Raw genomic sequence first — 25441 nt, 5'->3', positions numbered from 1 at the left:
TTCTTTGAACTGTTGCTCTTGGGACGAATCAAGGTTCTAAATCAAACAGCAGTATTTCAAGAAACCGTATCTGATTGGATTCTGTCAGGTCGTATTGTCAGTCAAAAATGACCAAACAATATCATCAAAATAAAATTTCGTGCAATTTAATTCAACTCAATAAATTACCAATTTTATGGGAATTAGAAACGGAAAGTGCTGCAAAACTTTGTTCCGAAGAAGAAAAGGCAGCCGAATCTCACTACGTTCAATCAATTAAACGTTTAACCTCAGGTAGATATCAAGCTGAACTGCCTTTCAATGAAAAAAGGTGTTTACTCGGCGATTCAAAAAACACTGCTTTTCAACGTTTTTATGCTATGGAATGAAAACTTTCAAAAAATCCCGTTTTATATAAAGATTATCGTGAGGGTATTCAGAGTTATTTAGATAATGATCATATGTCTCTCTTATCAAATTATGAAATGTCGAAACCAGGTTACTATCTGCCACATCACGCTGTGTTACAGGCAGAAAGTTTAACCTCAAGAACGCGAGTTGTATTTGACGGTTCTGCCAAAACATCAACCGGTATATCTCTCAATGAAACATTTCTAAATGGTCCAGTTATTAAAGAAGATTTATTTTCAATTGTCACTCGTTTTCGAAAACATACAGTAGCCCTCACAGCGAATATTCAGCAAATGTACCGGCAAATTCGTATAGCGGAAAATGACAGAGTATATCAAAAAATCCTGTGGCGAGAAAAAGTAGCGAACCGATTAAAATCTATTCTTTAAATACAGTTACTTTTGGCACTTCATGCGCACCATTTTTAGCAATTAGAACATTGCACAAATTAGCTGATGATGAACAAGAAGTATTTCCAGAGGCTTTAAGGATTCTAAAAGAAGATTTTTATGTCGATGACCTTCAAACGGGCGCTCAAACAATTTCCGAAGCTCGAAAAATTCGTGATGATTTAATTGAATTATTAGCCAAAGGAGGATTTCCTATTCGTAAATGGGCTTCAAACAAACGCGAATTATGCGAAGAACTCGTAGGAGATCTTTCGAAAGAATTTATGTCGTTAGATAATACAGACTCAGTTAAAGCTTTAGGCATTAACTGGGATCCTTGTTCCGACTCTATTTTTATTCGGTAAAATTGTTAGATTCAAATGAGTGCGATACTAAAAGATCAATCACATCGGAATGTGCAAAACTCTTCGATCCAACAGGCTTAGTAGGTCCAGTTATCGTTATTGGAAAAAAGTAGATCCAAGATCTTTGGAAACAACAATTGGGATGGGACGATGTAGTTCCAAGTAAAATTCTGAAAGAATGGTTGGTTTATAAGAATCAACTACCTTTGATTAATTATTTACGCTTTCAGCGATGCATTACCCTCGAATCGTCTATTGAATTTCAAATTCATGGCTTTTGTGACGCAAGCGAGAAGGCCTATGGAGCGTGCTTATACCTGCTTTCAATTGATAGTGCAGGTAAAATTCATTGTTAACTCATTTGTTCAAAATCTCTTATTGCACCTCTTAAAACAATACCTTTACCTCGGCTAGAGTTATGTTCAGCTGATTTATTAATTCAGTTGTGCAAAAGCACAGTTCGTGCTTTTAAAATGGAAATTTCTAAATCAACATTCTGGTCCGATTCAACTATTACATTGAATTGGATAAACACTGAACCTCACAAGTTATTAACCTTTGTTGCTAACCGAGTTTCAGAAATACAGACTAATTCTCGATCTACCGATTGGAGGCATGTCCCGAGTCAAGAGAATCCCGCTGACTGTCTATCACGCGGTCAGTTTCCTAATGAGTTTCTCGAAAATGATTTGTGGGTTCACGGTCCTCAATGGCTCAAGGCAAATGAAGAAAATTGGCCTAAATTCGAATTTAAAGGTCAGGAAATATTAGAAAAACGAATAAAAACAACCGCATTAGTGATGAATTTGAAAGGTTCAATTGATCTCCTCGAAAAATATAGTAATTTGACAAAATTGCAAAGAATTTTTGCGTATTGTTTGAGATTCATTAATAATTTAAAATTTCAAGATAAAGAATTAAGAAAAAATAATTCTCTTTCAAATAACGAGCTTAATGAAGCATTAAAGGTTGTCTTGAAATTAGTACAAGCTCAATCTTTTTCCAAGGAAATGTTAGCACTATCAAAAAAGGAAAGCGTTGATTCAAAAAGTAGTCTACTTAATTTGAATCCGTTTCTAGAGGAAGGATTGTTAAAGGTAGGAGGAAGATTAGATCGTGCTGAAATTCCCGAATATCAAAAACATCCTGTTGTATTACCAAAAGGACATCATGTTACAAAATTAAATATTCAAAATGAACACATTAAAAGATCTCATGCAGGTACAAATGCGACTCTTTACGGAGTTCGAGAAAATTATTGACCAATAGATGGTAGAAATGTGACCCGTCATATTGTTCGTCAATGTTTAACGTATTTCCGTGTTAAACCTCGAGAAGTTAAATATTTGATGAGTAATTTACCAAAAACTCGACTATCATTGGTTAAACCATTTCTAAATGTAGGCGTTGATTTTTGTGGTCCTTTTTTTGTAAAGGAACATCGACATCGAAACAGAACGAAGGTTAAAACATACGTTTCTGTTTTTGTATGTTTTGCTACAAAGGCAGTTCACTTAGAACTTGCCAGTGACTTGTCAACTGAAGCATTTCTAGCTTGCCTTAAAAGATTTTTTGCACGTCGCGGTTTATCACAATCAATAAACTCTGATAATGCAACAAATTTTGTAGGTACGAATAACGAAATAAAAAGCTTAATGAAACATTCGCTTATGGGAAGCAGCAGTCAAATCTTTCAAGTATCATTTTACACGACTCGCAGGTAACACTCTTTTAACATACGAACAGTTGCATACCTACGTTGTAGAAGTGGAGGCTATCCTAAATTCTCGCCCTCTCACCCCGCTTTCATCTGACCCTAATGACCTGCTTTCACTGACTCCAGCTAACTTCCTCATTGGTAGCTCAATGACTAGCTTGCCTTCGGAGGATTTGCGACAATTACCTGCTCATAGATTGAATTGCTGGCAGCTTGCACAACAAATGCGTCAACATTTTTGGTCAAGGTGGAGTAAGAAATATCTCAACGAATTAATTTCCAGAAGCAAATGGCAAACCAACAACAAGCAGGACAATGTCGCTTGCGGAACTCTTGTGGTTGCCAAGGAAGATAATCTCCCATCACTGAAATGGAGTCTTGCACGCATAATTGAGACTCATCCTAGTCGTGATGGAATTGTGCGTACGGTCACTTGAAAGACTGTAAAAGGAACTTTTACTCGCTCATTAAAAAATGTTTATCATTTGCCTTTGGATTGAATGACGTTCGATCCAGTCATTCAAACATATTTAGATAATTGTTAATCACATTATTAGTTATTAAACTTTAATGCTCTTATGTAAGGCTAGAGAATATTTTACTTTTGAACGTAATCGTCCAAGGGGGGCAGATATGTTACGGAGTAACAGTTAATAATAATAATTTTATTTTATTTCGACATATTTCTTTAAATTCTAAATGTGGAAAAATATTAGAAATATTATAAACTCGAAAAAAGACGATCTTGAAAAAACTTATACATTTTATTATCGTGTCAAAAATCTTGCCATTGACAAAAATTCATAACTCGTCCAAATCTTCAAAATTTTAAGTTTCTCACGTTTCTATTTTATTGTAGGGATTTGAGAAAAAGAGTAAACAACCTACGAAAACTTTATACTTTACAATTATTGTCATCCTGGGTCATCATAAAAATAGCATTAGTTTTATGAGTTTTAACATCTGTACTTTCTAATTTACTTGAGTATACACGGAGAAAAAAAAGGAGAACCGCTTAATTGGCAGTTGTGAGCTGTTCTCACTCGTCAGGGAGCAGCAGTTTCGCCGCGAAAGGAGAGCGGTTAATCTTTTGAGAAGTAACCGTTCACCTTTTGTCGTTTCACCTTCAGAAAACCCACTTTCCTCAAAAAGCGTAGTCGTTCATTCCTCGAGAAACGAACGGCTCACTTTCCAAGCGGTCAAACAGCTGACTCTCGTTTAAGAGAACTGCTTTACCGACGGGTTAAGCGGTTCACCTTTTTTTTCTCCGTGTACACACTCCTACCTAACTTACCTCATTACTCCCTCCAAAATGACAAAATTACCCCTTCTCAAAACACCAAATTTAAACCCTCCTTTTTTACCCCTACCAGTTTTCCATAATCTTTCGACACCTAATACTATTTTTTCAAAAATGGGACAGATATAATTTCGCACTCTTAATGTAAGGTTACTCAACCTTATAGTTTTTCGGCAACAACATAATTGTTAACGGCACGCGATTTTAAGTTGTATTCAACACTGAACAATTTTCAATATACATTATAAGTATGTTAAGGAATTTGTGTTGGTTTTATTTCAAAAAACATAACCCTGCATGCTTCACCACAAACAAAATAGATCGATTTTTTTAACGAAAATCAGGTTTTTGAGTTTCAAGTGCTGCGAAAAATAAAAAAAACCCTCTCGTAGTTACCTCGAAAAACACCTCCTTCAACAAAAAAATTTTTTTTTATTTATATGTTTCTGTTGCGAGTTTCGTTGAACACCACACATCCATTTTTTTACGAGAGGCCTGAAGAAATTTACTGCCACTTATTCAATTTGCAATATTTTTCAATGAGAATTTAGGAAAATATACTTCAAATATTGTATTAATATGTGGAAATTAAGTTAACAAAGTAGCACACTATATATCACCGAAAAAAACATAAAAAAGTGCCTTTTTTACACCGAATTAACCATACCCCCCTTAAATTTAAGCTTAATGTTTCAACTATAACCTCAAAGTCCTTTGTAATATAACGATCATATAACCTTTTGGGCTTAAACTAAAGTTTGAACTTTAGACTACAACCCATAAAAAGTATATTGAAATAATATATCAACAATAACTTCAAAATTGTTGGTAACCATTGTTAAAAAAGCTTCCTTCATTGAAAATAAACAATTTATTACTAATGACTTTAAAGCAGGGATGTATCCGGAAATGTAATTCTTGTTCTGTTCCGTGCCAGTACCACGGTACAGAAATGGTTACATAGTCAGTTCCGTGCCAAAGCACGGATCGAAAATGTAGAAGCATATAGTTTCGTGCTTAAGCAGAGAATAAAATTAATTATTTGGGAATTTTGTAAATAGGGATAGATTATCGTATCTGCGCACGTCTCAAAGTAAGATAATGTTTACATTTAGTGTCCTTGTACGGAACAATATCACCTCATAAATTCGTTCTATGTCAAACATCAATAATTTTCTTTTTGTTAAAATTATACTTATTTGTTTGTACAATTAACTAACTAAGGTATAATTATTACCAGATTTGATTAATCAATTCACATTTTTCGCAAAGAAATTGAGAAATTTTCATTCAAATTACAAGAGCCAAAAATTTTTCATGGTTTGTTTACATTTTCATCTTTGTTTACATTTCACAACTTGAAAAAGTTCTTATAATCAATTTTATAAAAATTTATATACTGGTGTTCAAAAAGTATGGAAAAAATTCCAAAGAAAGGATCTACATTTTTTAACCCAAATAATTGGACCCAATGTGAAGCCTAGAGTAAAATGTTAAACCCAATATTTTCGGCATTTGCATAAACCTCGTTACATGGGGGTTTTTGGGGTTGCTGGTTACGAATCTGGATGATTGTTTACTTATGCGATTTACAATAATTTACTTATACTTACTAAGTAAAAAATTACCCCAAACGGATGTCAGTTTTGAAAAATTTTTCTAAATTTAAAATGGCAAATCCAATACGGTGGACGAAATTTGAAAAAAAATTGTAATTGTTAACTACAAGTAGGTCCGATCAATTTATAAAACAATTGTCCAACATATTTGATCTGATATTTTGACATTTTTTTAAAACTAATATCGGATTCGTAATCAGGGACCCTAAAATCACACGCATAACGAGTTTTATGCAAATCCGATAATTTTTTTAAAAAACCGTCCACCACATTAGATCCGTCATTTTAAATTTTGAAAATTTTGAAAAACCGATATCAGATGCGTAATCAGTGACCCCAAAAACCCCCGAGTAATTAGTTTCATTCCACGATGCGCCTGAAATTGATTTAAATGAAAATTGATTGTACTTTAAAATTTGTTGTCGATTTTGAATTTTTGAAATTCACAGAGTATTTTAAAACAAATTTTTTTTTTCTAACCTAAAACATGTCAATTTTATGTAACATACAAATTTTTTAAAAATTGGTTGAATTCACTTAAAACTCGTCTCTCGGGGGGGTTTTAAGATCGCTGATTACGAATATTAAGTCAAAATTTAAAAAATCGGAACCCATATTGGATCCACCATTTTGAATTTTTAAATTTCACTTCATATTCGTAACCAGCAACCCCAAAAACTCCTGAGAAACAAGTTTGAAGTGAATCCATCAAATTTTTAAAAAATTTGCATGTTACATGAAATCTGACATATTTTGGGCGCTCAAAAAATCTTGTAGTAATGGAGCAAATATGACCTCAGATTCTTGTTCAGCGCACCAAAATAAATGAGGTTAGGGTACTCTGGTCATCTGAACATAATAATTTTATTTTTGTGAGGCTCCGTTATCAATGAAAAAATTTAAAATTTATTTTTCGCGAAAATGACTCCGGCAATTATTTTCTTTTTTGTTTAAGATTACTCTGGAAACATTCAAAATCCACAAGAAATTTTGCAGTAAAAGCAATTTTCATTTAAATCTATTTCAGGCGTACCGTGATCTGCAAACACAAGAATTAGGAACAAAATCAATACAATTTATAACAATTATATCCCTGGCGGATTGGGTAAACTGAGTTTTAACCGAATTGGATTACGATTCGGTTACGTTTCGGTTTCTTGTAAAATATTGTCGTTAATCAATTTTAGTTAGTCAATGTTAAAATCTATGATTAATCTAAAAGAAAATATTGACATCAATTCGTACAAGAAATTGAAATCATTTTTGAAACTATAAGGAGGCGGTTATCATTCTAAAAAGGCTCAAACTTTTACACCTAAAAATGTCCAACAGTTCAGAGGGTGATGGATCAATGCTGGCTTTGTTTTTTAGTTAGTGGAGCAAAGTTTCGTAGATGTAAAATTCGGTTTTTTTAAAAAATAAGTTGAATTATTTTTTATCTCCGAAGTGGGAATTTGTCCGTTAAAGGGTGGTTTTGGTCGATTTAAAAAAAAACTGAGGGTGATGAAGCAATTCTGAGCTCAGATTCGGTTTCAGCGGTCCAAAATACCATAGGAAATATTAGTCTAGTTCAAGAAAAAGACAACCTTTTTTTTGTGTGCCGGTGTTATTCGTTAAATATATTTGAATTTATTCTTATTATTGCATAAATAAGTACTCTAAATCTCTATTAACCATTCCTAATAGTTATTTACAACATATTTCGTCGATTAACGACAATATTTTACAAGAAACCGAAACGTAACCGAATCGTAATCCAATTCGGTTAAAACTCAGTTTACCCAATCCGCCAGGGATATAATTGTTATAAATTGTATTGATTTTGTTCCTAATTCTTGTGTTTGCAGATCACGGTACGCCTGAAATAGATTTAAATGAAAATTGCTTTTACTGCAAAATTTCTTGTGGATTTTGAATGTTTCCAGAGTAATCTTAAACAAAAAAGAAAATAATTGCCGGAGTCATTTTCGCGAAAAATAAATTTTAAATTTTTTCATTGATAACGGAGCCTCACAAAAATAAAATTATTATGTTCAGATGACCAGAGTACCCTAACCTCATTTATTTTGGTGCGCTGAACAAGAATCTGAGGTCATATTTGCTCCATTACTACAAGATTTTTTGAGCGCCCAAAATATGTCAGATTTCATGTAACATGCAAATTTTTTAAAAATTTGATGGATTCACTTCAAACTTGTTTCTCAGGAGTTTTTGGGGTTGCTGGTTACGAATATGAAGTGAAATTTAAAAATTCAAAATGGTGGATCCAATATGGGTTCCGATTTTTTTAATTTTGACTTAATATTCGTAATCAGCGATCTTAAAACCCCCCCGAGAGACGAGTTTTAAGTGAATTCAACCAATTTTTAAAAAATTTGTATGTTACATGAAATTGACATGTTTTAGGTTAGAAAAAAAAAATTTGTTTTAAAATACTCTGTGAATTTCAAAAATTCAAAATTGACAACAAATTTTAAAGTACAATCAATTTTCATTTAAATCAATTTCAGGCGCATCGTGGAATGAAACTAATTACTCGGGGGTTTTTGGGGTCACTGATTACGCATCTGATATCGGTTTTTCAAAATTTTCAAAATTTAAAATGACGGATCTAATGTGGTGGACGGTTTTTTAAAAAAATTATCGGATTTGCATAAAACTCGTTATGCGTGTGATTTTAGGGTCCCTGATTACGAATCCGATATTAGTTTTAAAAAAATGTCAAAATATCAGATCAAATATGTTGGACAATTGTTTTATAAATTGATCGGACCTACTTGTAGTTAACAATTACAATTTTTTTCAAATTTCGTCCACCGTATTGGATTTGCCATCTTAAATTTAGAAAAATTTTTAAAAACTGACATCCGTTTGGGGTAATTTTTTACTTAGTAAGTATAAGTAAATTATTGTGAATCGCATAAGTAAACAATTATCCAGATTCGTAACCAGCAACCCCAAAAACCCCCGTGTAACGAGGTTTATGCAAATGCCGAAAATATTGGGTTTAACATTTTACTCTAGGCTTCACATTGGGTCCAATTATTTGGGTTAAAAAATGTAGATTCTTTCTTTGGAATTTTTTCCATACCTTTTGAACACCAGTATATAAATTTTTATAAAATTGATTATAAGAACTTTTTTAAGTTGTGAAATGTAAACAAAGATGAAAATGTAAACAAACCATGAAAAATTTTTGGCTCTTGTAATTTGAATAAATATTTCTCAATTTCTTTGCGAACAATGTGAATTGATATATCAAACCTCATGGAGGAAGCAATGAATTTCTCCGATTCAATTGATTAATTTAAAACAATTCGAGTTGAAAACTATTTTAAATTAATTAAATGCTTTAAAAAATTAAGAAAATTTTTAATGAATTTTGGGTGTAACGTATACTTTATATATACGAATCGATTAATTTCAATGCAAGGAATACAATTATTTTATGTATTAACTTAAATTTAAGTGAACACAAAATTTTTTAGCTAAAATATGAATTTATGATTTTTTAATTTTCATTAATTCATAAAATTTAAATCAAATCTGTACTTTATAAATACCAATTGATTCGTTTCTATGCAAAGGAATAAACCCGTGCGGGGTTTCTGGTTCCCCATCGGGCGCCTCCCTAGGTGGTGGATAAGGGTACGCCCTCTAGATATAGAGGGTACCGGTGAAACCGGGGCGAACCAAAATCAGGAAAATCAAGAAAACATAATGAGCGAAGGTAAAACTGACGGAAACTACCTGCGGGGTAACCAGTCCCTCTCTGGTTCCGATCGTCAAGCGCACAGCGTGGGGGCGATGGCCAGTGGCCCTTGGATGCAGGCGGGCGGAAACGCTTTGATTGTACCACAGATCATCGTGGATAGGACAGAAGGTTCAGGATCTAGAAGAGGTAGCACGACGAGTGTAGGCAGCTGCAATACGGTGTTTAGTAACGCTTCGGCAGACGACATCGTAAGCTGCAATAAAGATCGGGACAGGTGCATTAAACTGCGGGAGGAAGAAGCAGTATGCATCGATAGAATGGAAGAGGAAATCGCCGAGATGCTTAAGTCATGTGAGGTTCAGAGAAACGTCAATATGACAATTAAGGATGGTTTGAGAATTCTTTCTGAAACCTTGCAGGAGCTGAAGGCTAAGCATTCGGCAGCAAAGAAAGAGGATGAACTCTTTCATGAAGGCCTGATCGACTCGGAAGAGGCGCGACAGGAACGAAAAAAAGAAGGGAAAAGTGCCATGCAAACACATTGCGAAATGTCGTTTTGCAGAGCCAAAAGAGAACGAGAAGCTCCAGCAGTACGGAGGTCACTAAGGAGCTAAAGAGGAAGAAGGAGGAAGGTCCTAAAGGGAAGGCTGTAAGCAAGGCAAAGGCGAAGTCTCATCATAACTGTGAGGACAAGCCAATGGCTAAGAGAACGACTATGATCGTTAAAGTCGCCAAAGGCAAGACGTACGCCGACGTCCTGGGAAAGCTCCGCAAGGAGGTGAACCCGGAGGCCAGCCAGACTAGAGTGGTCGAGGTGAGACCCACTAAAAAGGGAGACCTTCTCCTCAAGATCGGAAGCTCCGATGAGGCGAAATTCACCAGTGAGGTGAGAGATATTGTTGGAGAGTTGGGTTCTAGAAGCACTGGTGGCAAATCTGGGGACACCAGCTGAAGGCAGAAGGGTGACGGTCCTGGGACCCAACAGGCGAGGGTTGAAGCTCGCTGTTGTTGTCACTAGCCAGGAGGAAGCTAGGAGGCTGGAAGACCAGGGACACATGAAGATTGGCTTTGTGTCTTGTCGAATAAGGAGGCGCCTTATGATTGTCAGATGCCATAGATGCCTAGGTTACGGTCACCTTGGAAAGGTTTGTAAGGAGGTGGACAGATCGACTGCGTGTTTCAAATGCGGAGAAGTCGATCACAAGGCCAAGGAGTGCAAGCAGAGTGCTAGTTGCTTCTTGTGTAAGGAGAGATTCGGCGACAAGGCTGTTACTGGCCATGTAGCCGGAACGGGAGCGTGCGGAGATTTCAGGACGGCCCTAGAGGAGGCCAAGAAGACTCTCGCACGAACGAAAAATAAATTGGCCAGAAGAAAAACGGCACGGAAGAGTCGCGCGAGCGACGGTGAGAGGACCTTACCTACGAAGACTGAAGCCGAAAGGTAGTTCCGTAGGTAAGTTATGGTCCTGTAATCCAGGGAAAGGACTTTTTTTAGTGTGGTAAGGGCGGCTGCAAAAGTAGACCGTTACAGTCCCACAGTACCCAAGAAATTGGGTCTCCATAAAGGATTTATTTTTGCCTTCCCTGTCGTATCCAAAAAAAAAAAAAAAAAAAAAATGCAAGGAATAAAATTATTTCATATATAAACTTGAATTTAAATAAACACAAAATTTTTTGATAAAATATGAATTTATGATTTTTTAATTTTCATTAATTCATAAAATTTAAATCAAATCTGTACTTTATAAATGCCAATTGATTCGTTTCTATGCAAGGAATAAAATTATTTCCTATATGAACATGAATTTAAATAAACACAAAATTTTTTGATAAAATATGAAGTTTTGATTTTTTAACCTTCATTACTTCTTTAAATTTAAATCAAATCTATACTTTATATATACCGATCGATTTGTCTTGACGTAAGGAAAATGATTTTATTATAATATATCACTTTACATTTTTCTATTTAAAAATTTTCCAATTAAAAAATATTTTTAAAAAAAGACGATAAAATTTTTTTTAGTGATATTTTTAAAAATCCTCTGGTTATTTTTGAAAGATTAACTTGATAAATAAGCCTACCAAATTTCACCTAGATCCATTACAACCTGTTAAAGATATTGTGTTCACAGAAAGGATCCACACATGAGAGATTCTTTTTCAATCGCCCCAGCACAAAAAGTCAATGTTCTGGGATTGGCTTCATACTTTGGTAGATTGTTGTCCTATATGATATAGTAATAAATCCCAAAAATATAAACTCATTAAAAAAATATTTGTAGAAAGTAGAGGGGGTTGAAGTTTTGACGTTAAGGTAACATTGTCATTTTCAAATCCGTATAACTATGAAAAAAGTTAATGGATTTTAATTTACCTATAATGAATTTTAATGCATTTTTGACGTACTTTTCAAACATGTATACGGAATTTAAAAAAAAATATTTCACTCCTTTTTTTCAAAATCAACCCTTATTTTTCGATTTTTTTTATTTTCATTGGAAAGCTGAGGTTTTTTCCCATGAGCTATGTAAATATGAAAGTGGGACAACAATAATTTTGTGAGAAACATAATATTAAAGTAGGCGGTGCCTGGTTGTCCAAATATTAAGGATATTTTCTTAAACCTCAAATATGAATGCCAAAACCATTAAAAAAAAATTCGAGATAAATTCTCGGCGATGATACTAAATTATACCAATCATCGACAACCTGGTTCTGTAGATAAAAAATTACCATGGATTATTGTGCGGTTAGTTCTGAATGTGCATAAAAAATTTCAGTCCTCTAGGTCATCAGAAAATCGTTTAATTTAAAATTACACATTTTGAATTATGCAAATCAAATTGTTTATAACAATAACACTGGTATAAAAAAAATTATTCAACCATAAAAATCGTATTCAGCATAAAAAATACATAAGGAACTCTTATCTAGGTCCTTTGAAATATAAAATGTTTCAAGAAATCTATTTCAATTAGTAGTAAAACTTTAAACGCCTTTTTCTTGAAAAGTTGATTTTGGAAGATAGTACCGTTTTCTCAGACCCGGTCACATATTATGTAATATATTAGATAATATTATAAATGATAAAATTAATAATAATTATTATAATAATTATAATTATAATAACACAGGAAAAAAAGTCTTACTGCGAGCATAGTCTAATTTTTAATTTTGATTAGAAAGTAGTTGATAACTAATATCAATCACAAATAATGGATTAAAAATAAGCCGTTAAGGTCTTAATGAAAAACGAGATATTAATATTACAAATATTTAGTTCTATTAGATTCAAATCAAGCCTTTGTGGTCTTGGACTGAATACAAAATTTTATTCTCTAGAAATGAGACGTTAAAAGTCTTCAATCAAGGTCTAGATACTAGTGAGTTGTAACTAGACGTACAACGAAAGTGCCCGAGTGTAAAGTGTCATAATTTTCTTACAATTTTCTCACAAATATAAAAATATATAAATTATGTACAAAAAAAAATTGGTCTCTTTATGTTTTATATATATATATATATATATATAAAGTATGATTTATATCAAGAAAATGTTGTTTGATGTTTCAAAACTTGTGTAAAATTTCAATAATATGATGTTGACAGCTTTCATAAAAGTTTAGGTTATGTTAGTTAATTTTTATACTGCGTAGTGGCTTGATTTAAGCCCAGGTTCGGGGTTGTGGCTACTTTCTATTTCAAAGGCAGCTTATTGTTAGCCCCTACAGTAGGCTTAAAGTCAGACTTATGCTATGAGCGAGTTAGAAACTATATTCAGTCTAGTTTGTGTCCCATATTGAAACTACCCTAGTGAAAAAAACACGTATAAGTATACGTAAAATAATACGTGTTTTTTTTCACTAGGGTAGCTTCTTTTCGGGTTTGAAACAAAACTTATTTTTTCCTGTGTTATACGCGAATTCTACAAATAACTATTATTGTTTTGGAAAAAACAGAAACTTACATTTACATTTGGTTAAAGTCAATCTTTCATTTGAGCAATTTATTTATTTGTAACAACAAAAATCTTAAATTAAAAAAGTTGTAAAAATGACAAATTTAATATTTTCTAAATTAATTATTTTTTTTATTATGCGATACTTTTAATTAGTAATCTTAGTGAAATTTAATGATTTTATAAAAAGTAAATAAAGTTTTCAATGATGAAATTTTGAGCTTATGTTTTGACATTAAACGGAAAATGATAATGTTTATACTAAAAGACTAATATGACTAATATTTTGATTTGATAATGAATTTTATAACATTTTTCAAAAAAAGACGTCTTATTGTTAACCTATTTGAATAGACAAGATTTATCAAATTCGTTTGCATTTGTGTGAAATTTCTAGACCCGCCTATACTGTGTATACAAACCAGCTTGTATAAAACAACTTTGACAAATGTCTATGTGGTATTTTACGTAGCCACATGATACCTTCACACGTGCGAGAACCCTTTCGCATGAATGAAACCCAAATGTTAATCATTGTATATACACTAGTGCAACCATCACTTCGTGAATGCGATATGCGTGCGTTATGACACGCATTGACTGACTCGCACGTCAAGTGCGTAACGTGCGTCAAACGATTGTTATCTGGGATGAATTATACGTGTAATTACATGCATGTGGCCTAATCTACACGTGTATTTTTTTAATAAGGACAACTCCCTATTTATGAAGAAAATATAAAAACTGCAAGCTTTCAGTCGCTTAACCTCAAAACTGACAAAATGGTGGTTTTTTCACAAATGCACTGAACATAGTGGGCCAGTAAAATGCCGCAGTTCCTAATAACGGAGGTTACACGGATAAAAAAAGTACTAAAAATCGTACTGAACCAATATAAAGCCGGAGCTGTTTTCACCACTAGTCAAACTAAGAAATCAAGTACTGTCAAACAGTATTGTATTCGTAGTGGATTGGACACATAGATATATCGGACGTCAACTCCGATTCATTACGGAAATTCCTGTCAGGGATAGATAGTTTTACTACACAGATTCAAGGGAATATCTGTATAGTTTTAGGTTTCTAGTTAAACGCTACAAAAGCTTTATAGATAATATGTCGTATCCAGTCTTCCATGACTATTTTTTACACATTTGAACAATTTTTCTTGAATTATTCTCATATCCTCAATTCTTGAACAAATTTATGAATATTTCTCGAACAAAGTTCTTCCATGTGGTATTACATATTTACTGATTTTTTGTTCTGTATGGTGCAATAGATATTTTGGTAAACTGTGAATTAGATTATTACCTTTTTTAAGGCGATCCTTAACTTCCAACAAATAAGTATCAAAAAAACTTTATTGTTTAAAGCATCTCCACAAAGAGCGGTTTCATGCAATTCAGAAGCGCAAGAATCAATTTTTGCATTTACAGCTTTCATTTCAATAGACAAACTTGAGATGGTCGCATATTTCAATTTCTGAAATTCCGAATTGAAAGTATCTCAAACGATTTGCAGTTCTTCTGCATAATGAAGATGTGCGATTCTGGGCTTAAATCCACCGTTTGATATACTTAGTGGCAGATAAAGATAACCATCAGGGCATGGTACTGCCTTAGCAACCAGATTGATGTAGAAATCTATTATTCATAGAACCCATTAATTTTAAAATAATATGCATTAATCTTTACTTCCAATTTTGAAAAATTTTTCTATTTTTTTATAAAGTTTTCAATATTTATAAGTTATGAAAATTTAGAGACGAATTTCATTAACTTTCGTTTTTGATAAATAAGAGGTAAGTTCCAACGTTGTTTAAAATATATGATATGCCTTCTTTGAAACTCTCTGAGAGTCTGAGAGATTTCTGTTTAACTATTTAACGTCAAACGACCTAACTTTAGACATTCCCTTCATTTTCTTGCAAACTTCACAGTACAAGTTATATAGTACAAATTATAGCCACTTCTCAAATTTCCTTCAAGTACATTAGCAAAATTAAATTTTAAATTTATGAATTAGTACAGTAGGGGAGGATGGGGCAAGGATAGTTAGTTGCTGTTATGCTTAGACGGCTTGCTCAAAAATCGCGTCATTCATTGTATATTTGCTCCTTAACACTAATAGATGATAGTAACAATTGGAAGTCAATCTGCCACCATTTGCGAAGTCAGGAGTTTATTTTTGTAAAAAATCTGTTTTGTTAAAATGTCAACGTAGTGTTTTCTATAATAGTGCTTCCGAATATTTATTTACGTAAGTGTTTTCCGGAGTGGAATTTCCTGCTGAACACAAATATCGTATTTATTTTCAAATTAATTCACGTCCTTTCTTAAAATTTAGAAAAAACTGAAATATGGGATCATGGGGCAAGGATAGTTAAAGCTATTACGGCTCGATAAATGCTAATGCGACTGTAAATTATAAAAAAATGTTTAATTTTTCTTTTTAGGTTGATATACATAATGATTCGTAATTATATACGGAAAACGAATCTTATTGACCAAGAAATTGGTGATCATCTGAAGAAAATTGGTTAAACCTTAGATTCTAGTTCAGACGAATTTTAATGCAATAATTGATATTTAGAAAATGTTCACAACATGTTGTTAATACTTCATATATTAATATTGAATAGTCTAAATCCAATAAACCAAAGAAGACAAAAATTTACTGATTTTCTATAAAATTTTTAGAATTCGGATTCTTTTAACTATCCTTGCCCCAGTACCGGGGCAATGATAATTAAATTATTTTTTTACTTTTTCATTCGTATCTCGTAGGGATTGCAGTCTACAGCAAAATACTGTATAGCAAAATTATAGTTAAATAACCAAGCTTTCCAAAAATACTACTCGCTTGAAGATACAAATTCAGGTTTGGTCGCTAGATTCGAAAACGTCTTACCTAACTATTCTTGCCCCATCCTCCCGTACTTGTTTTACTATAAAGGGTAACAAATAATAAACTTCTATTTGTATTCATTTCCCCTGTGAAAAATGTAAAATATTTTAAAATTTCAAAAAGGACTTTATTTTGCTTCCTCGTGGAGAAAGATTTGTAGTCCTTTCGTTTATAAAATTTTTAAAAATGGTGAAAACAAATTTTTCTCTATATAGAAACATGTTATATGAGATCCTGATCAATTGTTCAGATGTATGTAAGAGATTCTTTTTCAATCGCCCCAGCCCAAAAAGTCAATGTTCTGGGATTGGCTTCATACTTTGGTAAATTGTTGTCCTATACGATATAGTAATAAATCCCTAAAATATAAACTCATTAAAAAAATATTTGTAGAAAGTAGAGGGGGTTGAAGTTTTGACGTTAAGGTAACATTGTCATTTTCAAATCCGTATAACTATGAAAAAAGTTAATGGATTTTAATTTACCTATAATGAATTTTAATGCATTTTTCACGTACTTTTCAAAAATGTATACGAAATTAAAAAGAAAAATTTCACCCCTTTTTTCAAAATCAACCCTTAATTTTCAATTTTCACCCCTTCGGGTATTTTTTTTATTTTTATTGGAAAGCTTAGGTTTTTTCCCATGAGCTATGTAAATATGAAAGTGGGACAACAATAATTTTGTGAGAAATATAATATTAAAGTAGGCGGTGCAACCGCGCTATCGACGCTAAGATGAGTACCCATCGTTGTACGCACCTATATTATTCCTGTTTACTTCAGTAACAGCTCTCTGCATTTTACAGGGTTGAGACTGTCTATCAAATGAACAAAAATTATTTTCAATTTAATAAAAGGGTGTTTTATTCCTTTTTAAATTTTTTATTTCATTTTTGTGTCTGTTTTTGGTGAGAAATTCGTGAAGGAAATTTTTAAGTTTCTTTTTGTGAAATAATCACATTTTGCAAAGCCATCGATAATTTTTAAAATTAATTAATAAAATAATTAATATGTTAAAAATAATAATTATTATTATAATTTCACAGGCAAAAATAAGTTTTGTAGGGTAGTTTCAATATGGGACACAAACTAGACTGAATATAGTTTCTATCTCGCTCATAGCATAAGTCTTACTTTAAGCCTACTGTAGGGGCTAACAATAAGCTGCCTTTTGAAATAGAAAGTAGCCACAAGCCCGAACCTGGGCTTAAATCAAGCCACTGCGCGGTATAAGAATTAACTAACATAACCTAAACTTTTATGAAACCTGTCAACATCATATTATTGAAATTTTACACAAGTTTTGAAACATCAAACAACATTTTATTGATATAAATCATACTTTATATATATCTACAAGAATTTGCAGTTTTTTCGAAAAATGATGTGGTGTAATAACTTAATAAATTTAATATTTAATCCATTCACATAATGACTTTTTATTCCTAATATAATTAATAATATTCCAAAACAATAATACAATTTTAAATCTAGTACATATATAGGTCTACTATAGATAAATCTAGATTTACAGATTAAAACTACATAGTAAGTACCCAGTGTGCACGTTATGTAACTGTTCTAGAACAAGTGTTACAATTTTGTTATAGAACAGTTCTGGAACTGTGTTCTAGACCTGTTCTGCAACAGTTGTTCTGCCTCTGTTCTTTGAGGAAGATGTAAAATTCCTTCTTAAGGAATCTTTCCTTCTTAAGGCTTAATAGTTCTAGAATTTTTAAGTAACGTTGTTACTGCAGCGTTCTAGAACAGTGTTACAAAAATGTAACCTAATAGATCCATTACTGTATTTTAGATTTGTTCTCTATCTGTTCTGAAACAAATATGTAACGAACAGCTATTTTTAAATGTGGTGCTACTAGAGGGGCTCAAGACTGTCAAAAATAGAAATCTATAAAAATATTTAAAAATCATTTCCGTGAAATATTCCCTTAATATCACTGGGAGAATACTCCCAAAATCACTGATATATCATCATGAAGCGGACATTTTGATCTCCATTATATATCACAGGAATATTCCAAAAAATATTCCGATGATATTTATGTGACATACCGTGCTGTTTGGGCACGGTTACTTTTTTTAATTCAGGGAAATTTTACTCAAATAAACTACAAATTACAAATCACAATTTTACTTTTATTAAACTGATACAAAAAAAGTTCTATAATTATAAAATATTGTTATAGATCGGTTACAAAATTGTTACAGAATTAAAATTTTTACTTTATATTGTTATCAAATTGTTACAAATTTGTTCTAGAACAATGATCTAGAATTGTTACAGAATTGTTACAGATCCTATTACTGTTTTGTGCCCTCAAGAGGACGACATTTTTACTAACCTGTTCCTCACCAGTTCTAAAACTTGTTCTTTTTTGTTATAGAACAGTTACAGAACTGTTCTGTAACTTTGCACACTGTGTAGTCCTTCAAATCGTTACACTTTTAGATAGTTTCTGTAAAGATTATCTATGTTGCGCCTGTATAGTGTCCAGTAAACTATAGAGTATAGTTATAGTGCCATGACTATTTTCCACCTATAACATTATTAGTGATTCTTCTTTTTTTGAAAAAGTAATGAAAAATGCTAAAGGTTCACTAAAACTGAACTGTTCACTAATATTCTTATAAAGATCTGAATGGAAAGTTCTATCATTGATTTCACACAAACTCAAGCGTTACAAAGTGGGAACTCAAAAATTATTATTGTACTTGTTGAGGTTTTAACCAGAAAAGCAAAGCAGATTTAAAGAAACTCGTTTTTATTTAGAACATTAAATTGAACAGAAATTATTACAAGTAAACTGACATAAAGTCATGTGACTACAAAATAGCTTGATGTGGCGCTATATTGAAACACCCGGTGACATTTAAATGTTATATTAACAACAGTACTGTTCCCTTAAACATGCGAGGCAAGCGAGTTTTGTTAATTTAAAATAAATGTTTATTTTACCAAGGGACAGAATATTTGATTTTGTACAGGGAAAAATTCAGTTACTTTACTCACCCTTCGTCTTGCTAGTTGTTGATCCAGCCGATGCCGACAGCTAATAAGACATTCCCAAATGCCAATATTGCTTCTTGTACTGTGATGTTGACCATTTTCATTTCCATTTTCAAGTTGTTGATAGTCTTCTTCGGCAAATTCGTAACAATCGAGAGGATGACGAGAACCATCTGGACTTCCCAATAATGCCGTTATTGATAATTGATGACTGGAAGATCCGCTGAAAAAGAATTAATGGAAAAGAAATCTTCTTTATGACGATTTTTGACAAATTACTAACAGTCTACGCTGAAATAATATTGCAAATACATTATTAATATTATAGTTGGTTGCTCAAATGATATTTTGAAAACTTAAATAATGTATTGTAAATATGTCAAATATTTTATTAAATGGTATTTAATCTGGAATAATTATTCTCATGATGGTCAGTTAAAGTCTCCTTGTTAGATGAAGCGTGCTATTTTATTGAGAAATTTATCTTCTTTGGAGACTAATTTATTTCAGTTATTATTTTTACTTATTACTGTATTTTTTACTTGTACGTTTTTAGACAATTTATTTATTGTTAAAGGAAATTACGATCTGTCATGATAAATTAATTCATTGAATTACAGCTCAAAAGAGAAGTATAAAAAAGATTCTTTTTTAGATAAAAGTTATTGATCAGATCTAGTTCTGACGGACATTGTGGAATATTGAAAAAGTAATATAGGATATGAAGATAACATATCAAACTTTCTATGCAGGCAAAGCAAGTACTTAAGTTTATTTCAATATTCGCAAGTCTAGGGATCATGGAAACAATGAATAGTTGACAATGTTTACTGGCTTTCATTTCCGAAGAGAGTCCAAGTAAAATCAATAATGTATAAACTTTTCATATATTCTTTGCATCACCATTAAAACACACTTTAAACTTTGTACCTTTTTCGTTGTCAAATTTGTGTTTTCATTTTGTATTATTTTTTTTTTATTTCGCAATGCAATATTCCTCTATTGAAATTTTTACTTCGTTTTTAAGTTTTCATTTCGCTTAACAATTTCTATTTTTGTTTTTTAAGCTTTTTGTAATGTTCGTTTCACTGGATAATTTACGTTTCGTTTCACAATTTTCATTTTGTTTTGAAAATTTTATTTATTATATTTTATTGTTTCCATTTTTTAAAAAGGCATATTCGCTTTTGTCTATTTCAATGGACTTTCTACTTTTTGGCTTTTATATTTATACCTGTAAGAAGAAATTCAAAATGAAAATAAACAAATAACAAATACATTGTTTTCGAACTAATTGGAGGTTAAACATTTAGGTAATGAATTTTTCATATAACAATTACTAGGAAACGAATAAAGATAGGCTGGGCCACGAAACCCTAAAAATTAACTGGAGGTGCCCATGAAAAAGGGTTTTAAAAACTTGTTAATGATAATTAGAAATGTCATTTTTATAACAGTTGCTATTTTTCAAGTGGCTATTTTTATTTATTTGGACTCACGAGACATATTTTGTTTCATTTTAAACCCTTGTAGACATAAGTTAACTTTAAGATGATGAAGAAACAAACTGTAGTTATAGATCTCGAAGTCAGCAAACTAACCGTGTCGATGCTTTATAAAGGAGAAACCTTGTATGTCAAGCTTCATTTGTGTCATTCCGAAAAGACACAATGAAACAACTGGGTCTATTGAAAATTTTGCCAGCTTCGTAGCTTTTGAAACTATGCAAAAGGAGAGTTTGTTTCTACATTTTATTCACATCACGTAACCTTCTCTTTCTCGTTTCAATAAATTCTACCAAACTTTCCGACTTAACATTTTGTTTTCCACTTTCGTTTCTCAATATTGAAATTCATTAGAATCGTCCTTTAAAAATTATAAAATAATATTTAAAATTGTTTTAGGTTACCAAATGAGGGGTTAAATACCATAAAGTGTTATATGAGTTTGCTTTATAAGATATATTTCAGTAAATAAAAGAGTCATATCCCATATAGAGAACTGAATTAAAGATATTCAAAGGATCAGACAAATAATAATTTTAATAATTTAATATTTCACGACCCTGAAGTGCACCACGTGAAAATTCACGGAAAGATTAGGCACTTCTTTTTTAAGTTTTGATGCGTTTTTGAATTTTTAAAAATTTATTGAATCCATCATTTTGAATATTGTAAATAGGACCTCAGATTCGTAATAAGCGACCCCAAAATCCCTTCATACCACGTTTCATTTTCCATGGGAATTAATTATACTTTTTATGAGCTTAGATATTATTTTTCGTTTTAAACCTTCGTCTAAGCAGGTACAAAGAAAATGTATCTCTTGTTTTTGCAAGTTCTAAAAAAGCACCAAGTTTCATCCAAATCATTTAATTTATATCAACATTATTGTTAAAATAAAAACAGAATTGTGTACAAAATTATTATACATGTTTAATTACTATACATATTTACACGAGAAAAAATACTTTTTACAAAATATAATAATTTAATTCTATATAACCCAATGTTATATAGAAAAATTTAGACAAAATTTTAATTTATTTAGAAAATATAAAAAAAATACGGATCAAATCAGGACGCTATTCCAGGTTAAAAATGAAATTAATGAATGATCTGGAGACGAAATGACCCAGTAAGTAAAAACGCAGTGTTGATAAACCCAATTTTGTCGGACTTTGACTTTGCCAAGTGAACTTCACGAGTTGACCCACTGAGAAAATTATTGGGTTCCCGAGTCAAATTTTTAAATCTGCTTATACATCCAGGATATACATATACATCTTTCTATATTATAAAAAGATTTCGCCGCCGCCGCTGTTTCAGAAATTTTGACAAGGATGGGTCATTCCATGTCAAGTGTACCCAACCCATGTTTTTGACAAGGTTAGGTAAGGGTTAGCCAACCCATGTTTTTGACATGGATAGTACATTGGTTGGTTACACTTGATATGGAATGACCCATATGAATATATCCGCAAGTCCCCCCCCTTCTCCCACTCTTCTCTTCTCTCCGTCGCAAAAAATGACAAAAATTTTAAGGTTATGTTCGTTTCAAGACTCTGAATAGAGCCGCAAGTCCTCCCCCTTTCCCCTCTCTCCATATTTCACACCAAAAATCACTTAAATTTTGAACTCATGTTCGTTTCAAGCCTCTAAATATAGCCGCAAGTCCCCCCTCTCCCACCAAAAATGACAAAAATTTTGAGGTTATGTTTGTTTCAAAACTGAATAGGGCCGAAAGTCCTCCCCCTCCCCTCTCTCCGTATTTCCCGCCAAAAGTGACCTAAATTTTGAAATTATTTTTGTTTCAAGACTCTGAATAGAGCAGCAAGTCCTTCCCCCTTCCCTCATCTCTCTCCGTATTTCTCGCCAAAAATGACATAAATTTTGAGATTATGTTCATCTCAAGACTTTAAATATAGCCGCAAGTGGATTTGGATTTCTTGCCAAAAATGACCTGAATTCAAAGGTTATGTTCGTTTCAAAACTGTGACTATAGTCGCAAGCCCCCCCCCCCTCCATCCTTACGTTGAAGGGGTGGTGGATTTTCCGCCGAAATTGAACTAAATTTTAAGGTTAAGTTATTTTAGCGGGAAACGACTAAAAACAAACATAACCTCAAAATTTAGGCCAAAATTTGGCGCAAAAAGACGAAGTAATATACATAACCTCAAAATTTATGTTAAACTTTGAAGGAAAATGACCAAAAAACGAAAATAAGCTTAAATGCATGTCAAATTTTAGCTGGAAAATTTAACAAATTAGATAAATTTTGTTTTTAAATTGAAAATAATAAAAATGTTTGTTAACAAAAATCGTAAATAACATTTAAACAAATAAATAATAAAATATTAATAATAGTTTTAAATTCCAGAAATTGGTCAAACATTAACTCAAATATCTACAAAAACAATAAAAAACAGGGGGTTGGCGCGCAGGGGGCGGATATATATATATGAGAGATTCTTTTTCAATCGCCCCAGCCCAAAAAGTCAATGTTCTGGGATTGGCTTCATACTTTGGTAAATTGTTGTCCTATATGATAGTAATAAATCCCTAAAATATAAACTCATTAAAAAAATATTTGTAGAAAGTAGAGGGGGTTGAAGTTTTGACGTTAAGGGTAACATTGTCATTTTCAAATCCGTATAACTATGACAAAAGTTAATGGATTTTAATTTATCTATAATGATATTTCATGCATTTTTCATGTACTTTTCAAAAATGTATATAAAATTAAAAAAAAAAAATTCAACCCTTTTTTCAAAATCAACCCTTATTTTTCGATTTTCACCCCTTCGGGAATTTTTTTTTTATTTTTTTTATTTTCATTGGAAAGCTGAGGTTTTTTCCCATGAGCTATGTAAATATGAAAGTGGGACAACAATAATTTTGTGAGAAACATAATATTAAATTAGGCGGTGCCTACCTAAATCCTCGAAGATGATCTTCAAGTGTACCCGTTATCGGCACCGCCTACTTTAATATTCTGTTTCTCACAAAATTATTGTTGTCCCACTTTCATATTTACATAGCTCATGGGAAAAAACCTAAGCTTTCCAATAAAAATAAAAAAAAATACCCGAAGGGGTGAAAATTGAAAATTAAGGGTTGATTTTGAAAAAAGGGGTGAAATTTTTTTTTTTAATTTCGTATACATTTTTGAAAAGTACGTGAAAAATGCATTAAAATTCATTATAGGTAAATTAAAATCCATTAACTTTTGTCATAGTTATACGGATTTGAAAATGACAATGTTACCCTTAACGTCAAAACTTCAACCCCCTCTACTTTCTACAAATATTTTTTTAATGAGTTTATATTTTAGGGATTTATTACTATCATATAGGACAACAATTTACCAAAGTATGAAGCCAATCCCAGAACATTGACTTTTTGGGCTGGGGCGATTGAAAAAGAATCTCATATATATATATTCTATTATAATATTTTCTAAGTATATTTTTAAAATTTAATATTTCATATATTTTATTTTACATTTCCATTATAAGTTTTAATAATTTATAAATTGAAAAAAATATTTTGGTCATTTGAACGTTCAGAACTTTTGGCTTAAAATAATAAAAATTGTTTATAAGCAAGGTACGATTCTAAAGTTTTATTCGTCACGTGCCCGGATACGATTCGATTCTCAAGTGATTTATCGTATCGTGCCGGGATACGATACGATTCTCATGTTGCTATTAGTATCGTATCCGAACACGATACGATTGTGAAGTTGATAATCGTATAGTACCTAGGACCAAACCAGGTACGATAAGATTGTTCCGTCACAGTCCATGATTATATATACAGTAAGATTATTTGACTATGAATCACCCCCAATATAGTGTTAAAGTTTATGAAGACTTTAGTATATTTTACTTTAGAAATATCCAACCCGGTTTACAGAGAAGTTTGAAAAAAACATTGAACAGGAGTCATTTTTAAATTTGCCGCTTGAAATTGGATGCGCGCGATGATTTAAGTGAGGAGCAAATTTTCAAAACTTGATAAATCCATTTTTCAAAAAAATGGAGACAACCATATATTTAATATTTTAAGGACCTCACAAATCGATCTGTCACTGTTAAATTTAAGGAAAAAATTTATTAATTACAAATTTTGAATTTAAAAACTTATTGACATAACCAAGATGATTTACAATTTGTATGTTTTATATTAGAAAAAATTACCAAAACCTGTAAATCACTCAATTATGACAAAGTTCAATTAGAAACATAACGTATTGAATATAAAAACATTGTTATAGAAATAAATTATTATAAATTTTTTATTTTAAAATTAACTCTAGTGGTTATGTGTGGAAAGTCATTTGTTTAAATTTCTCGAAATAAAAAAATATGGATTTATCAGGTTTTGAAAACTTGCTCCTCAAGTCATCACGTGATAGCAGAAAAGGCAAGTTGGAAACCATTTTGGTTATACGAAATCAAAACATAACCCCTAAATAATCATCGTATTTGACATTATTAATGAAAAACAAATAGAAATAAAAAAAATAGTCATTAACCCCTTC

The 25441-nt window shown here is 31.8% G+C and overlaps 1 protein-coding gene across 2 annotated transcripts in view; it reads right to left on the bottom strand.

The window, feature by feature from the left end:
* The window catches only part of LOC127285397 (43 kDa receptor-associated protein of the synapse homolog), a 305412-nt gene that overhangs the window by 208945 nt on the left and 71026 nt on the right, over positions 1-25441 (bottom strand). The window contains exon 2 of one of the 2 annotated variants that reach the window (XM_051311388.1): positions 19400-19619. The exons of the other annotated variant lie outside the window; for it this stretch is intronic. Coding sequence (XP_051167345.1) covers positions 19400-19619 — 220 coding nt within the window. The remainder of the gene's footprint in view (positions 1-19399; positions 19620-25441) is intronic. 2 annotated transcript variants of the gene reach the window in all.

Source organism: Leptopilina boulardi, unplaced genomic scaffold (assembly GCF_019393585.1).
Source record: "Leptopilina boulardi isolate dan_hultmark-lab unplaced genomic scaffold, ZJU_Lbou_2.1 LbouV2_332, whole genome shotgun sequence".
NCBI classification, from domain to species: Eukaryota; Metazoa; Arthropoda; class Insecta; order Hymenoptera; family Figitidae; genus Leptopilina; species Leptopilina boulardi.
Note: the sequence above shows the minus strand (reverse complement) of the source record. Positions and strands in the feature narration are given on the sequence as shown.